Genomic DNA, 15,450 nt, shown 5'->3' with positions numbered 1-15,450 from the left:
TTATTTTTATCATCTTTCAATGTGGTGCATTCTTAAGTCTCTCATTCCATAAAGTTTTTCCATCTATCTATAACAATAAAGATTTTATAGAAGAAAAAAATAGTATACTGATCAAGATTATTAAAGGAACCTATTCTGCCACTTGCTTATTTTGCTCAGAATGCTAAAAGAAAGTAAACAAAAAATATGCTTCTATTCTAGGAAAACAAATAGAACTCGTATTTAAACTCGGTCATAAAAATTTTATATGTGCTACAACTTTATGCCACTTTATCCAACAATGAAAAGCAAGTTTTTTTTTTTTTTTTTTTGCTCCTAGTTGCATAGATGAAACCGAATTTTAGGAAGAAAAAGACTCAAATATAAAAGCAAAGGTTCAGATTAAAAAACAAAAAACAAAAGAAAAGCAGTTTTAAGATTTTATAAAACATAAAAAAATGAAAAAAAAAAAAAAAAAAAGCTCTTGCAATCTCCCATATCATGACACAATTCCGTAAGTTGTCATGTCTAGCGATTACTAGTTTGTTAGTAATCTTTCAAGCATTTGTCCCCTTGGATCTATATAAAAACTATGAAAGAGAAGGGAGAGAAAACTGTAAATAGAAAGTAGCTAGTGGGCATAAGACTACCATGGAGAGAGAGAAGAAGGAATATGTACTTAAGAATATTGTCAAAAGATGGAATGGAGAAATTAGAAAGACATTGATTTACGTATATTGAGGGAAACTCAAAAGATGAGATGAAAAAGTTAGAAATATCAAAAGGTAAAATAGAGAAGTTAAAAAAACATATTCTAAAAGGTATAACGGCCAATTCAATTTTTGTCATAAAATGACTTCCAAAAAATGAGTTTATATTTTTCGAAGTACTATAATATAATAAATATTATTGTTATTTTAATTATTATTGGTTATTATTCTTTATTATTTCTATAGTACTTATTATCCTTAAAATAATTATTATTGTCTTTTTATAATTATTTTCCTTCTTGCTGTTTTTTTTAAAAATAAATTTTATTTTTATTGTAATTATTACTAGTTGTTATTATTTTTTTTATTATTGATATAATAATTATTATCCTTAAAATAATAATTACTGTCATTATTTTTTGCCTTTTTATTATTGTTGATTATGAACTCATAAAATATTTCATATTGTTATTTACTTTTTATTTTATATCAATAATATAATTTTTTGTATCAACTTATTACAACTAACCTACCAAAAATAATCTATACTTCGGAATAAACATTCCACAAACCAAACATAACCTTAATGTTTTAAGATATTTGTGATGTATTCCTATTTATACATGTAGTGCTACATCCAAAGTAAGCCCATAGATACATGTCTTCTCATGTACAGACCTACATGCCTTCTCATGTACAGAATCGGTTAAACCAGCGATTAATTTACTTCACGCTACACCTCAGTACGCCGATATATGCATGTCTTCTGATGTACACTGTAGGTTAAACCTATAATGAGTTTATTTCTCTTTTCGCCTCTTGAGCCCTCAAAGTTAATAAATAATTATAATAACAAAACTGATGAACTGTATAATTATCGAATTTATGCCAATGCACAAGATCACTAGAAACATGTGAAGTGTACGGAAAACCCAATAACGAAAGTTTCATAAGAGGACTGGAGTACCACTTGTGGTACTTCAATATCGATGGGTTTATTCACTAAAGCAATTATTTCAGTTTACCAGGTTCTCTTGCCTGCCCAAGGTCATTTCTTCAATTTGCTCTCCATTTCTCTCCATTTCTAAGTTCATGGCCTTCGTGCAAGCGGTGGACTGTAAATTCGTTGGCAACACAGTGCCATGCATTATCAAAATATGGATAATTTGTCAATGCCGTTTTCATCCACACACAAATACAAACAGCACACTTATTTTTGCTTACCAATGCACAAGCCGAAAAAGAAAGGGCCGTGTTCTAAGAAAGACCCCTTTGCTCAACACGTACATAGCCAAATGTGAAGAGTTCAATCCAAGCAGCCCAGTAGCCCTAACATTAATAACTCATTAAATAAAAAACAGAAACTCAAGGGACCTTTTGGGGAGAAGGGTGGGGGGACTGGAGCAGCAGCATGACTGTTTACAAGGGCAAAAAATTCCTTTATTGTAAAGGCTGGAGTTCATTTTTACAAGAAATTATGGAACTAGGGTGGTTTCATAAGACAAGGACTGGGACTTAAACGAGAAAAGAATATACCAAAATTTCATTTTTCCAATTTTATGATTCCGACCGTCTAATTGTAACAGAAGTCAAAAATGACGAGAGTCTAAAGCTAGCCAACCTGTGTGCAAATTTGGGAGTTTTGATTTTGTTCCCAAGCTTGAAAAACAACAAAAGGAGAGAGCAGGCTAACCCACCTGTGTACACATTTGAGTGTGTTGGTTTTGCTCCCAAGCCTCAAAAGCAGCGAATCAATTTTCCTAGTGCTTCACCAGCTCACAAAGCTTGCCACCCTTCAAACGAGTAGCAACAGAGGCCACCATGACAATGATTGTAATAACCACCATGAAGAGCTGATGCTTCTTGTGTTCTGAAACTGCTGTAACAAACAATATTCTTCATGCCTCCAATATACAAATCAAATTCCACCTTGCATAGTATCCTTGACCAAAAACTGCTGTCTATTATTCTCGAGCTCGCTTGCCTGAGGAAATGGAAATAGACAATTTTAGACGAACTCCAAGCAATGAAATCAGAAGAGTAAGATTGAACCCCTGAAACCACCCCCACCCCCCCCCAAAAAAAATACACGCCAACTTTCACTGTTAAGGGCCAAAGAATTGGATTTTCAGAGCAAGGCTGACAGACAATTTCTAAGCAACACAATCAGGAAAAGAATCAGTCAATCTCCCTTTCCATTCCCCCTCCCCAAAAAAAAAAAAACAAAAACAAAGTTCTCAGAGCAAAACAAATAGATTTCTAAGCAACACAATATAAAAATGGAAGGAAAAAATGAACTTCTTTACACTAGTAAAGGCACCATAATTTCGATAAGTTGACAGTTCAACTAGTTGACGTGAAAAGCAAATCAATTTGACACAGACCGGAGTAAATTGGGCTCAGCTAGCTGGAATCAACTAGTTTAGCTGGATCTGTACAGGAATTCCAACACATAAATCATAGTCCCACATTCAAAACAGCTGCCTTCACAATCCAGCATCAAGTTTTAGAATCCTGAAGACCCCCTTACGATATGTAGTGAAAATAGATATAAATAGAATGTGCTGCAACAGTATACACTTCACAGATTACTGAAGCCACCTCCATACTCCAACATAAAGGATTTGAGATACTGATGAAGGCGCTTTCAAAGATTAAAGGACTGGGAATAAGACTAATTATTTTCCTGAGGCTTTTGGAGCTAAAGGCTGGCAGAAAATCAAAAAGTCTCCCCTGCTACCAAGGATCTAGGAAAGAGAATTATTCCTGGCATGAAGTCAAACAGCAGACGAGAAGATGGGTCAAGAGGCGTTTGAGCAGTAATGTTTCTTCCTTTAATAATGGCTCATCCACAGCTGGATCTACTAAAGCTGTTTTAAAGAACAAAAAAATAAAAACAAAAACATAAAAAACTTACTGCTATTGCTCGAAAGCACAAGCCAAAAGGCATCAACAGCTTTAAAGAAGAATTGTCAATGGGCCAATTTGGGCTCTAAGCAAGTTGCTTTGCAAGATCTTAACAATTAACTGAATCCACTAGGGGATTTCATGAACAAAAGGGGCCCGGTCTTTCCTGAATGCCCAATCTCAACTAGCAAAGAATCTAAAGGTCCACTAGCAGGTACTCAGGAAAGTTAAGATGGTGAGTAAAATCATACGGATATCTCACGAAGGGCTTCAAAGGCAAAGCCTAAAATCTTTTTTGAGGCAGAAAGAAGAGGATGACAGTTGAGCTGTAAGCAGGGCATCAACAGTGACAAGAAAAAGAAGTAACCTTGATTTAAAAAGTGTTTACAAACTTATCACCAAGGTACAAGCAACTAAAATCTAAAATTTGATTGGGAAAATAAAAATTGTACATCTTTATCATAATGTTTTTGGGGAAAGCATCCAAATTTTGAACGCAACCTTGATTGCCTCTGAACTTGTGGGTGATCAACTCAAAAGGAAGAAGAGTTGTTTGTAACCATGATGTGAAGAAAGCTTTTGATCGTGTCTGTTGGCATTTTGTTGTTTATCACAGAAGGGATTGGTTTTGACTTCTAGGATTTTCGGCACAAATGAAACAGATTCAGTAATTCCACACCTATCACCGTCCTCATTGATGGCTGCCCTTCTAGTTATTTTCCACTCCTCCAGAGGCTTTCAGCGGAGGGGCACCATGTCCCTGTTTTCTCAGAGCAATGCTCCCTAAAACCCCAAAGGCAGGACTTCTACAGGCTCAAGGTGGGTGGAAGTGGTAGAGAAATTAAAGTTCCTCCAACTCCTCTTTGTGGGGGACACAATTATTTTTTGCAGGGCAGACGTTCATCAAATCCTTAACTTCAGTTGCATTATCCTCCAAATTGAAGCTCTTTCTAGGCTGAAAGTTAATTTGGCGAAAAATGAACTAATTCCCATTATAAATGGAATTGATGGGCATCTATTGCCTGGGATATGGTTGCAAAGTTGGGGATTTGGAGTTCCACATGGGCCCAAATTCAAACAAAACATATATCAGATCCCATAGTAGCGAAATTTGAAAAGAAGCTCACTGGCTGGAAAAGACACCATCTCTTCAAGGGTGGATGGCGGACTCTTATTAAGAGTCTGCTCTCCAATCTTCCAATTTACAAAATGTCTAATTTTCTAATCTCTTTGTTGGTTGCCAAGAGATTAATAGATCAGAAGATACTTGGAAGATATTCCTTTTGGGTAATATAGGTCGGATAAGTACCACTTGGTGAAATGAGGTTGGTTAGGCTTCCACTTCAAGTTGGGTTGCTGAGGTGTTAAGAAATCAAGTCTCTTGCTTTCTTTAGTAAAGCAGGAAATTTATTTGGAGTTCATCATTGATACTAATTAAAAGTTGCCATGCATGACTCCCATCCCAGAAGGTGGACCTTCTGATGATAAAAGGAAACCAGATAGAGTGAGTGTCTAGAAGCGGATAAGGAAATGATGGAATGACTGCTTTGCTTCATTTAGATGTGGTGAATCGGACAATCTTTAGGCATGATCTTTCGGTATGGACATAACCATTTGAAGATCCATTTTCCAGCCTCCAGGTGTCTCTCTTTGGCCTGTAATAAGGATGCTCTGATAAGCCCTTGTTTTGTCTACTCTATGGGTGGAGTCACTTCAACATTTTTTTGAGAGAGATGCTTGAGACAGGGAGTTGGAAGATCTCTTTTTTTTATGGAGTGTATGGTTTTATGCAATGGTGATTGACTTGGAAGGCCAACACAAACCAATTTGAAAATCAAATATCAGCAGCTTCTTTTCAGTCAATTCCTACTACAAAGACCTTGAAAAGGTTAATCTTGTTAAGGAGAGGCTAACAAGGCCTAGAAAGCTGTTGTTGGAAGACAAATGCTCCAAAAAAGTAGGTTTTTAAGCGTGGGTTACAATTTATAACCTTCAAAAGGGGGCAAAATTCTAGCAAAAGAGGTTCTCTCTCTGAAAATGCCGCAGAATCAGTGAATCACATTTTATTGCATTGCTCTTGGACCAGAAATTTGTGGGACTTTACTTTTTCTCTTCTTGGCTTCCCTTGGACAGTAGACGGATTTGTTAGGGAGGAACTTTTGGCTGAGAGGAACAAAAACAGCTGTACAAAAAGGAAAACTCCTTGTACCAGATCGCTCCCACCATATTGTGTGGGCATACACATGCTCCTCAACTTTTTTGGAATTTTTAACATGTATAGAAATTTTTCCTTTTTTTTATTTAGGCCATCACCCTGTCAGGCTCTCTAAATGATCCTCTTGCTTTGTGAGAGATACAAATTGAAAAGGCAGCGAAGGCAGCTGCTAGGTTTTGAAAGGGATAAACTAAAGAAAAGAAAAGTATTATCTATACGCAAGTTAAGGCAGCATTTTTTATGTGGGTGAAATATCATGTGGGCCTTCATTGAACTCGGTCTACATTTTAAGAAAGGAGAACATAATGAGATAAGAAGTACAAGAAAGGAGAGGACAGGGTAATCTAAGTAGACATCTAGATAATCAAAAATTCAAAATAGATCAAGAATAACATGAAATATTAAAAGACATTATTATGCAAAATAATAAGAAAAACGTGAAGAGAAGGAGGTGTCAAGGCTGGAATGTGGCTAGTTGCCAGAAATTTGAATATGAATGATTGTCTAGAGAGAGAAAAAAGGTCAACCAGATATATGGGTATACTTTTTTTCGGATAAACAAAGCAATTTATTAGAAAGAGGAAAATACTACAACATGAAAAAAGGAGTAAAAAGGGAAGAACAGATATCCATCTAAACAAAAGAAACCAAGAAAAATAAAAACTCCAGAAAACAAAAGATTACAAATCAGCTCCACTCAAGCAAAGCCACCCAGTCCTGCTGTACATATGCTAGAGAATGATGAAGAAAGAAGAGATTCACCAAAACCCACAGCAACACTAAGAACACTAAATTATCATTTCAGGAATCTCAATGAGAGATAGGACGGAAAGCTTACCATCTTGCTTTCTGAGTTTAGACTATTTTGTCCCCAACAGGGAGGATGAGACTCTGGGAGGATGAATCTTCAGGGCTGTACTCTCCTTAATCTTTCTTCTCACACCTTTAAGAACTCCTACTGTTTTCCCTTGGAGCCACATCATTTGGGAGGCTAGGTTCCTAAGAAATTCCAGACCATCTGGAATGTGCTACTGATCAGGATTAGTACTCATGATATGCTCCAGACTATGAGACCCTATGTCTCTCAGCCCTGACATGCTTATGCTTAATGTGTCATGAGACCAATGAACAAATGTTCACCTCTTTCTGCACTTGTAAGATAGCATCGCACCTTTGGAATGCTCTCTTCTCTTATACAGGTGAAGCTCAGGTGGTGCCTCAGAATGTGGGAGACTTCTTGCTGGTGAAGCATAGAGGCTTTGGCTCTAGCAGAAAGGATCGTGTTTTATGGAGTGGAGCGGCTTTGCTACCTTATGGTTTGGATCAAGAGGAAAACAAGAATCTTTAAGGGATGCACATCTTGTCCTAAATTATTATGGGATAAAGTGGTGTTTTTGGCTTCGTTATGAGCCCACTCATTTGGGGCCTTTTGGAATTCATCACTGTACAATCTTCAAAGGAAATGGAGGGCAGCTCATCTGTAATTTTTCTGGTTGTTGCTTTTTGCATCTTGGGACCATCCTGTCCTCTTCCACTGTACATCATTTTGGTTCTTAATACAATTCTCTCATCCAAAAGGCATAGGTCTTGGTGAAACGCAAAATGTTTCATCCATAAGCCTGAAGTTTTCTGTTCTCCTTGTCCCAGCCCAAAAAAAATCCTCAGTCCAAACCCAAGAAAATTCCATCATCAGGAGCTCCAAACAATCTCTTCTGTAATTCAGGGATACATGACAATTCCTAATGATGAAGTCTGGACTTTGGTTCTTTCTATTCCAAATATTAGATTATTTTTTGTTTTATTTTATATTTATAGCCTGTACATTTGGAATATTTTACAAAATATTTTTTTATTTTTTATTTTTTTTAACCAAGAATTAGTCAAGGGGAAGAATATTCAAGTCGTCAATGTTCTCAATTCTGATTTCCAAGATGTTATCAAAGGGAATAATAATAATAATAATAATAATAATAATAATAATAATAATAATAATAAAGCTCATTTATATTCAATAAAAAAAAAAAAGGAAAAGGGTAAGAGGTAAAGAAGGAATGAAAAAAATGGAAAAAATCATTAAAAAAATATTTTCAGTCTGAATATAGGCAACCAACCAAAAAAAAAAAATGCATGATCCATCTGGGAAGAAAGTGTAATGACAGATCAGGTATACCTTTTAATCCACTGGGATGCCTCTGTGCCTTTTCGGACTGCACTATTTCCAAATGGGGAGCAATCAAAGAGTCTACTTTCACTAACCAAAGAGCAACTGCAGATGATGTTTGTGGCATTGTTGGAAAGCATGCAATGATTTCTTCTAAGATGGTATCTGAACCCAATGCAATGCTGCTTTGACACAACCAGTCTTCATTGATGGCACCAACAAAATCAGCAAGCACCTGAGAGAGACAAAAAATTAGGGAGAACAGAACATGTGTGGCAGTCTTTGAACCAGCTTCACAAGAAAAATATTGCAAAATAAAACATATGGATGCTATCATGGGAAAGATAAATTACAAGAAAAATAAGAACATATATGTATGCATACATACGCACCTGCAAAAGCTCTGCCAAAGATGAAGTACGTCGGAGCCGTTTGACCCAAAGTTTATGAGCTGATTTTCTCCATGCACCAACCAAGGCATCTTTCGGCATAACTGACTGCAAATAAATAAATCAAGATGTCATTTCAAACAACTTGACTTAAAGAAGGTAATTACAATATGTAGGCATTGCAGAAAATTACCATGTAAGGAAAAAAATTACAATAAATATCAGGTTTCTCTCATCTAAGAGTTACTAACACTTTTCACAATTCTATTACACTATCTTATCTCAGCAAAATCCTCCAGGAGGATGGTAGTCTCTGTCAGTCCATCTCACTAAAAGTACCACTGTACCACCCTTCTGTCATTAGCCCTTCCAACACCTTTAATTTGGATGGTTGACCTTAGTGCTTAGTGTGCTTGGTGCTTCAAACTGGCTAAATCATCAGCTAATGAATGGTAATGAGTTCAAAACCTAACAAGAAAACCCATTCCTTATTTACTTGCAAATAATCTGCCTCAACACTCTCAGCAGCATTCATTGTAGGGAAATGCTTCTTGAGTGTTCACTCACTAGCAAACTAAGCCGATTAGCCAGACACAACTAACTGCTAGCAAAGGGTGATTCCAGTCATGGATGAGTCTTCTCCATGGATACAGACAAGATTCTATCCGGAAGCTTGCGAGCACCACCTTGACTAAGCACTCTTAAAGGATATAAACAGTCTAAATTCTAAAAAAATTCAATTTTTATTCATTTTTTGAATAACATATCAAGATCCTCATGCATGATTGAACTATCATAATAAACCATTGTCACCCACGGGTACTCTCCATGCTGTCAACCTCAGCTTATTATCTTGTTCTATGTTTAATTCTGCCAGAATTTCTATTAATAAAAAAAATTAAAACCATAAAAATTCTACCCTAATCAAACCCATTAACCATTTTGACTTTAAGCCACCGACTTCAACTCTTGATTCTTTGAAATAATATCATAAATCAGTTTCTGAGCTCCTCTTTTGCACACATTGTGTTGTTCGTATAAGATGAAACTGAGAAACATGGCATGTTTCTATATATATAACAGCATACACAACCTACCTCCATAGCATGAATTGCAGCTTTAAGTGCTTGCAACTGTGATGGTAGGACTTTGTGCTTTGGAAAGACATTAGCATTTTCTTTCTCCCTGCATGTAGCAGCATGTACAGCATATCTTTCTTCTAGATTAAAATCAAGCTCAAATGTTGAATGACACGTCCTGCAGTGCTTTTCATCTCTCCAAAACAGATCATGGCAACTTTCACATCTTGTGAGTGAGTCAAAATAAGACCTTTTGCTATATTTTACCACATTAAGATTACAGTAGAAAGAATTCCATATCCATGCATCGAATGCTTGCAGACGGTTCCATTTTTGTTTTTGCTCTTCTCCCTTCTTCCAGACCTCATTAAATACGGCACCACTTGAAACCAAGCAATTTTTTGTGATTTCAATCATACATAGATTATTGTCTACATCAGACACTGGTGAAGAACTTTCTTCTCTAATCATGTCTATTTCTGATTGATCAGATTGTGCAGACTGCCTGATTCCAGCATCCACAGACATTCTACTGGACATTGCTTGGCAGAGATAAGTCTCTCGCTTCTCCAAAGAATCAAGAAGGAGAGCTTCTCGCCTGCCCCTATTGTCCAAAGCAGACAACAAGGCACACAAAGCCTGGAACAAGATGAAGCAAACAGAAGCAAGCCAAATGGTTAGTCCAGAAGTTTAATAATTTAACTAGTAAATAATCACATGACACTGTACAAGAACTGATGAGGGTATAGATCACCTCTAGGGTATCAATCACTTCCCAGTGACCATCTTCAGATGATTCAAAATACACACGCTTGTGGCCTGGATCAGTTCCATTACAAGGGCCCAAGAAAATCCAGTACCTGTTGTACCTACGATCTGAACCCAAAAAGACAGATTGCATAGGATGTAAATCAACCTCAATTTCCAGATTCTTTTCTTCCTCCCTCATGTTAAAAGTTTTCTCCTTCCCAGAGAACTGTGGCATTGAGGAAGAAGAATCAATTGGACGAATTTCTAAAGATGTCCCTTCTGTAGCAGAAATTTTTCCAATATGACTGAAGGATGGCTGGAGGATATTACGTTCTGCAGCTGATGATCTTTTTATTTTTGCTCCAGAATTAAAATGATGACCGTTTGGAATGTAATCTGCTATGGCTTTCATTGGATCCTATAAAAATATAATAATAATAATAATCATATTAGCAGGTAGATTTTGCACAGCAGACCTCGAGTATTGACTACTTGGTCAATGAAAATTAGCATGTAAAATGCCACACCTTCCACAGAGAGAGAGAGAGAGAGAGAGAGAGAGAGAGAGAGAGAGAATGGAATAGTGGACTATTTCAAGGGAAAAAGCAGGCCCCCTAAACACACAAAAAAAAATGCCTGCAAACCTTTCTCTAGAAATTGCTAGGAACAGGAATATTTTATAGGGGAATAAATACTCCATAATTTAGGATAGAAGTCCCACTATGAACACCAAAATATTGATCTGGCTAATTGAATTTGAAAGAAAACTGCCATGTGCATCTGCATACTGACAGGGTTATATCACATGAAAAAAATTTAACATTCCACAATGAATACAATGTCCAAACGACACAAAACTCTAAATTAAAATTTTTTAAAGTGCACCTTTGCACATGCAAGGGCAACAAAAACATAGCCCAATATAACTCAATTTTGAAAAGCAGAGCTTCCATTCATGTGCCATTGCTCACTGCATGAACACACAAACCAGCAAGCAGCTTGTAGAAATTGAAATGAACATACTAAGGATGAACAAAAAAGAAGATAACGATGAAACCACACCCCCATTAATAGCCCCCAAAAACAAAGGAGAAAAAGTACAAACATGAAAAAGGAGAATTGTATAATCTATACATATATACACAAGTACATACGTATGTGTGTGTAATATAGATATATATATATATATATGTATATATATGTAGTATGTATGTATGTATAAATATACACATATGTATGCATGTATATATATTCTTAAGAGATTCAGAGGGCGCTTTTAGTGGAGGAGCCAATTGGTGAGAGGGTTAACACTGGCAAGAAGAAAAAGAGGTGGGGGATGTCTTGGATGATGAGAGTGTAGGCACTAGTGATTTTGAATGTGACAGGTTTACTTTGGAATGAAATTTGGGATAAATTTATTCTTTCAACTCTTCTCTAATCCCTCGGGGACTTGTTTTATGTGCCGCCACCTCCACTGGAAGGTTTGGATGGAATTAGCATTTTTGAGGATGATGATTCAGTTAAAGAGCAAAAGGTTAGTGATGGAAAACTCCCACCCCAGTTCAAGAGATTTCTGGGAAGGACCTTCAAGCTCAGAGTTTATTGGATAATTTGGGATTCAATTTGTCTGATTGTGGAGGAAATGAAGTTTGGCTTGATGGTGGTAAGTCAAAAGTAAAGAAGGGTCAGGAAGAATTAGCTACTTTGAAGTGTTCATTTAACTATTATGGGAAGGGCTTAAAGAGGGGTTTTCTTGGTTAAGTAGTCTTTTTTTTTTTCTTTTTCAATTACATCTTGTCTTTTTTTTTTCCTGTTTTCTTTTGAGTATTTTGTATCCTCACACTGATTGTATCTTCTCTTTCTCTTAATATATCTTCTTTTTTCTATCATACACACACACACGCATAGACACACACAAATACCATACATACATACAAACATATAGCTGCACCAACAATCAAACCAAGTTGACAAGGTCTTTATCCATTGCTCTTAGGAATTTCCAAAGTTTTATTTTTAACTCAGGCATCCACAATCAGAATGCAATTCTTGAAATTATGAGTTTGGAACAAAACATAAACAGAATTACATGAGTAAAACTAGGTTTAATATTTTGGTAGCTGCAGCAACTATCTAACTAAATTAATTGAAATTCTATGACTTCAAAAACCATACATTTACACAAGGAACCCAAAAACATGCAGTTCTTGCATCAGAAATTCCATTAAAAGATTATAAAATGAATTAATTTCCAAACAAATAAGGTATGAATTGCTTACTGTATGCAAAAAATAATTAGACTCACAATATCACAATTTCTCTCATCCAAGCAATTTAGCTCGACTTCATAATGCTGAAGAGACTAAGATCCAATGCTATATAATAAGAAATCTAATGTTTAATAACCTTATAAAGAGATCTCAAAACAGTAAGCAAGGATGTGGAAAAGTTGTAGCATTCAATTGCACAATTCCAAAAACACACTAGGATAATAGATATGTCACCACACACAAACACACACACACACACGAGGATCCAATGTGTTTCTGAAATGTTCCTAGAGAGGGGTGAGAGGCAATGAAATCATCTGACATGATATCACAAGTCAAGACATAAAATAAAGAAATCATGAGAAGCTGAATAAGGGAACAGCATGACGAGATAAAAAATAAAAAATAAAATCTAGAATTATCCAGTAGTAAGATTAGTGGCATGAGTCTATCTTAGCAAAAGAACCACATAACTTAGATAAACAAGCTGCTTCTCTGGATAAAAAAAAAAAAAGAATACAAAAAAATTATAAATTATAAATATAGACTAGGCAAAGGAAAACTCGAATGCAGAAGAGGCAAAGATAAAATGTATATTACTGTAAATTATTACCTCCACTGTTATACTGGTTGCAGCACTAAGAAGATCAACTAAAGCAATTAAGGCATCTAACTTCTCTTCAGTGCTTAAATCTGAATATTCACCTTCCATCAGTCCTAGCAGCCATACTTCTCCTGGATGGCTCTCATCAATTTCACTGTATACAGTTAACATGTTATTATTACTCTTGCAATGATTTGTATGCTTATGTCTTCCTTTTTTTGCAGCCAATGAATCACACTCAAATTCATCACCACTGCTAGATGTGTCCCCATCCTCGGATTCATCATCATCAATGCTTCCAGAGTCATCAGTATCTGACTGAGAATTTTCAGTTGCCATTGTGCCAGAATTAGTACGTAAACGATATGCTGAAGCTGAGATTTTTTCGAACAAAGTAATGTCACTAGCAAGAGTTGAACTTATTAAACATTCCAGTTCATCAGTTGTGCTGGCAAGATTCATATCAACAATCTTCAAAAGGAAAACAAACACTGGTCAGTCAAGCAATCAACTCGAAAATAATGGCAGTTCAGTAATAATAACAGCCAATTAATGTGCTTTTTTCCATAAAAATTATGTCCATGCGCCAGTAACTTACCTGCAAAGACCTCGCCAACTCAGACACTTTCAGTCCACTATTCCCTTGTTCTGACAAAATACTAAACAGTTCACACTTCAAAGTACCAGGACGCAATCCGTACTTGACCATAAGATCTACTTCCTATAAGATAACAAGTTAAATTTGAAAAATCAGTAACATACTCCCACAAACATCCAGGTAAAAAACAAAATAGCAAATTCACAAATTTGTTGATTGAAAAAAAAAACACAAACACACACACACACACATAAACATCACAATCAACAAGCAAAACAATGAACTCTTCATTTAAGAATACAAAGGTCAAAGCAACATAAACCAACAATAGAGTAGGCCACTTAATATATAATGTTCTATGATATAATAATTCCTCAAATTTAGCAACATTTTTTATGAACCTTAAATCCGTTAGTGATACACTCAATGTCCTAATTCTTTTCAAACACAATCAATCCCAAGCGCAGGTGAAGGAGAAGGGTAGTGTTAGGTAGCTGACTCCCAACATAAAACTTGTCACTTGTCAAATCTTTGATATGAATCATTATTTGTGGCATCCACTATGAGTAATGCATTACACTTATACCACCTGGGTGTTGCAAAAAATGCACAAGGGTGGGCTAGCCGTTGCCTTGAAGCAGCACACTATGCTGGCACCTAGGTATGGTGTCAAATATGTAAGGGTTCCCACATCATTCTCGATGTGGGCATTTATCTAATACTACTCTCTCAATACATAATATAATATTTTTTTCCAAAACAAAAATGTTCTCTTATTGAATTTGAAGTGACATGCCATTAATAATTATATATTCTCATATGGTGAAGGCCTGTTAAAGAAGTTAGTTCAGGAGAGTAAGGTTAGAATAGCAATTTGGAATATAGGTATTAGGGACACTTACCGTTAAAAGCATGATGTAGTTGACACAATGATTAAAAGAAGAATTAACATAATTTGCCTTCCAGAAACTAAGTGGTTAGGGGAGAAAATCTCAAGAAGTTAAAAAATCAAGATTTAAAACTTTGGTACATTAAATGGTAGTATTGTACATGTTAAAAGAGTAGGACATAGAATCATAAAAAATCATGATCTTAAAGACAAAAAACAAAAAAAAAAATCTATCCGAACATAACAAAACAAGAAAGATGGTCTCAGTGCAAGAGATAGTGACTGTCATCAGTGCTTATGCTCCTCAAATAGCATAAAACCTTAAAAGACAATTTTAGAAGATATGAACAATATTATACAAGAAATATCAGGGCTAAGAAAATATTAATAGGAACTTATTTGATATTTTTTTTTATAGCAAAAGAAAATTATATTAACGGTAAAAGAATTTACAAGAGGGGGAATGAGAGATCTCCCAAAGAAAACCTGGAACAAGCCAGAAAACACAACAAAAACCTATAGAAATAAGAAAAACTCAACAAGCCAGCACGTTACTCCAATCTCTTTGAATCTCCTGGAAACTATTTACTCTTGGAAAATCAAAACCAACACACCACAGTGATGCTAAAAACTGGATCTTATCTCAAACCAACTCCCAAATTAATTTTTTACCACAGAAAATTTGTGCGTTCTGTTCCATCTATAACCCCCATAAAACTGCAAATACACCACACCTCCATAAGGTTGTCCTATCCTTCCTTCTTCCAATACCAGTGAAAGAAATGGCTAATAAATCTTCCACTAATATACGGCATACTCAACTCTCCCCCATTACACCGTACAACTTATTCCAAATCGTCCAGGCAAAGTCGCAGTGTAAAAGGAGATGAGAAGCTGTC

At 35.8% G+C, this 15,450-nt stretch overlaps 1 protein-coding gene across 4 annotated transcripts in view; it reads right to left on the bottom strand.

Moving 5' to 3' along the window:
• Window positions 1-1,465: 1,465 nt before the first annotated feature.
• The window catches only part of LOC131149131 (homeobox-DDT domain protein RLT3), a 39,606-nt gene continuing 25,621 nt past the window's right edge, over window positions 1,466-15,450 (bottom strand). Inside the window, exons 10-18 of one of the 4 annotated variants that reach the window (XR_009135138.1) lie at window positions 13,663-13,785; window positions 13,074-13,535; window positions 10,195-10,608; window positions 9,459-10,079; window positions 8,365-8,469; window positions 7,982-8,207; window positions 2,387-2,673; window positions 1,914-2,031; window positions 1,466-1,804 (exon numbers count right to left, since the gene is read on the bottom strand). Coding sequence is in view for 2 of the 4 variants with exons in the window: in XM_058099249.1 (XP_057955232.1) it covers window positions 7,899-8,207; window positions 8,365-8,469; window positions 9,459-10,079; window positions 10,195-10,608; window positions 13,074-13,535; window positions 13,663-13,785 (2,034 nt within the window). In the remaining 2 variants the exon portion in view is untranslated. Of the gene's footprint in view, window positions 1,805-1,913; window positions 2,032-2,107; window positions 2,674-7,866; window positions 8,208-8,364; window positions 8,470-9,458; window positions 10,080-10,194; window positions 10,609-13,073; window positions 13,536-13,662; window positions 13,786-15,450 lie in introns of those variants that run through there. The other 3 variants (XR_009135137.1, XM_058099250.1, XM_058099249.1) reach the window with 3 other exon arrangements.

Source organism: Malania oleifera, chromosome 2 (assembly GCF_029873635.1).
Source record: "Malania oleifera isolate guangnan ecotype guangnan chromosome 2, ASM2987363v1, whole genome shotgun sequence".
Classification (NCBI taxonomy): domain Eukaryota; kingdom Viridiplantae; phylum Streptophyta; class Magnoliopsida; order Santalales; family Ximeniaceae; genus Malania; species Malania oleifera.
Note: the sequence above shows the minus strand (reverse complement) of the source record. Positions and strands in the feature narration are given on the sequence as shown.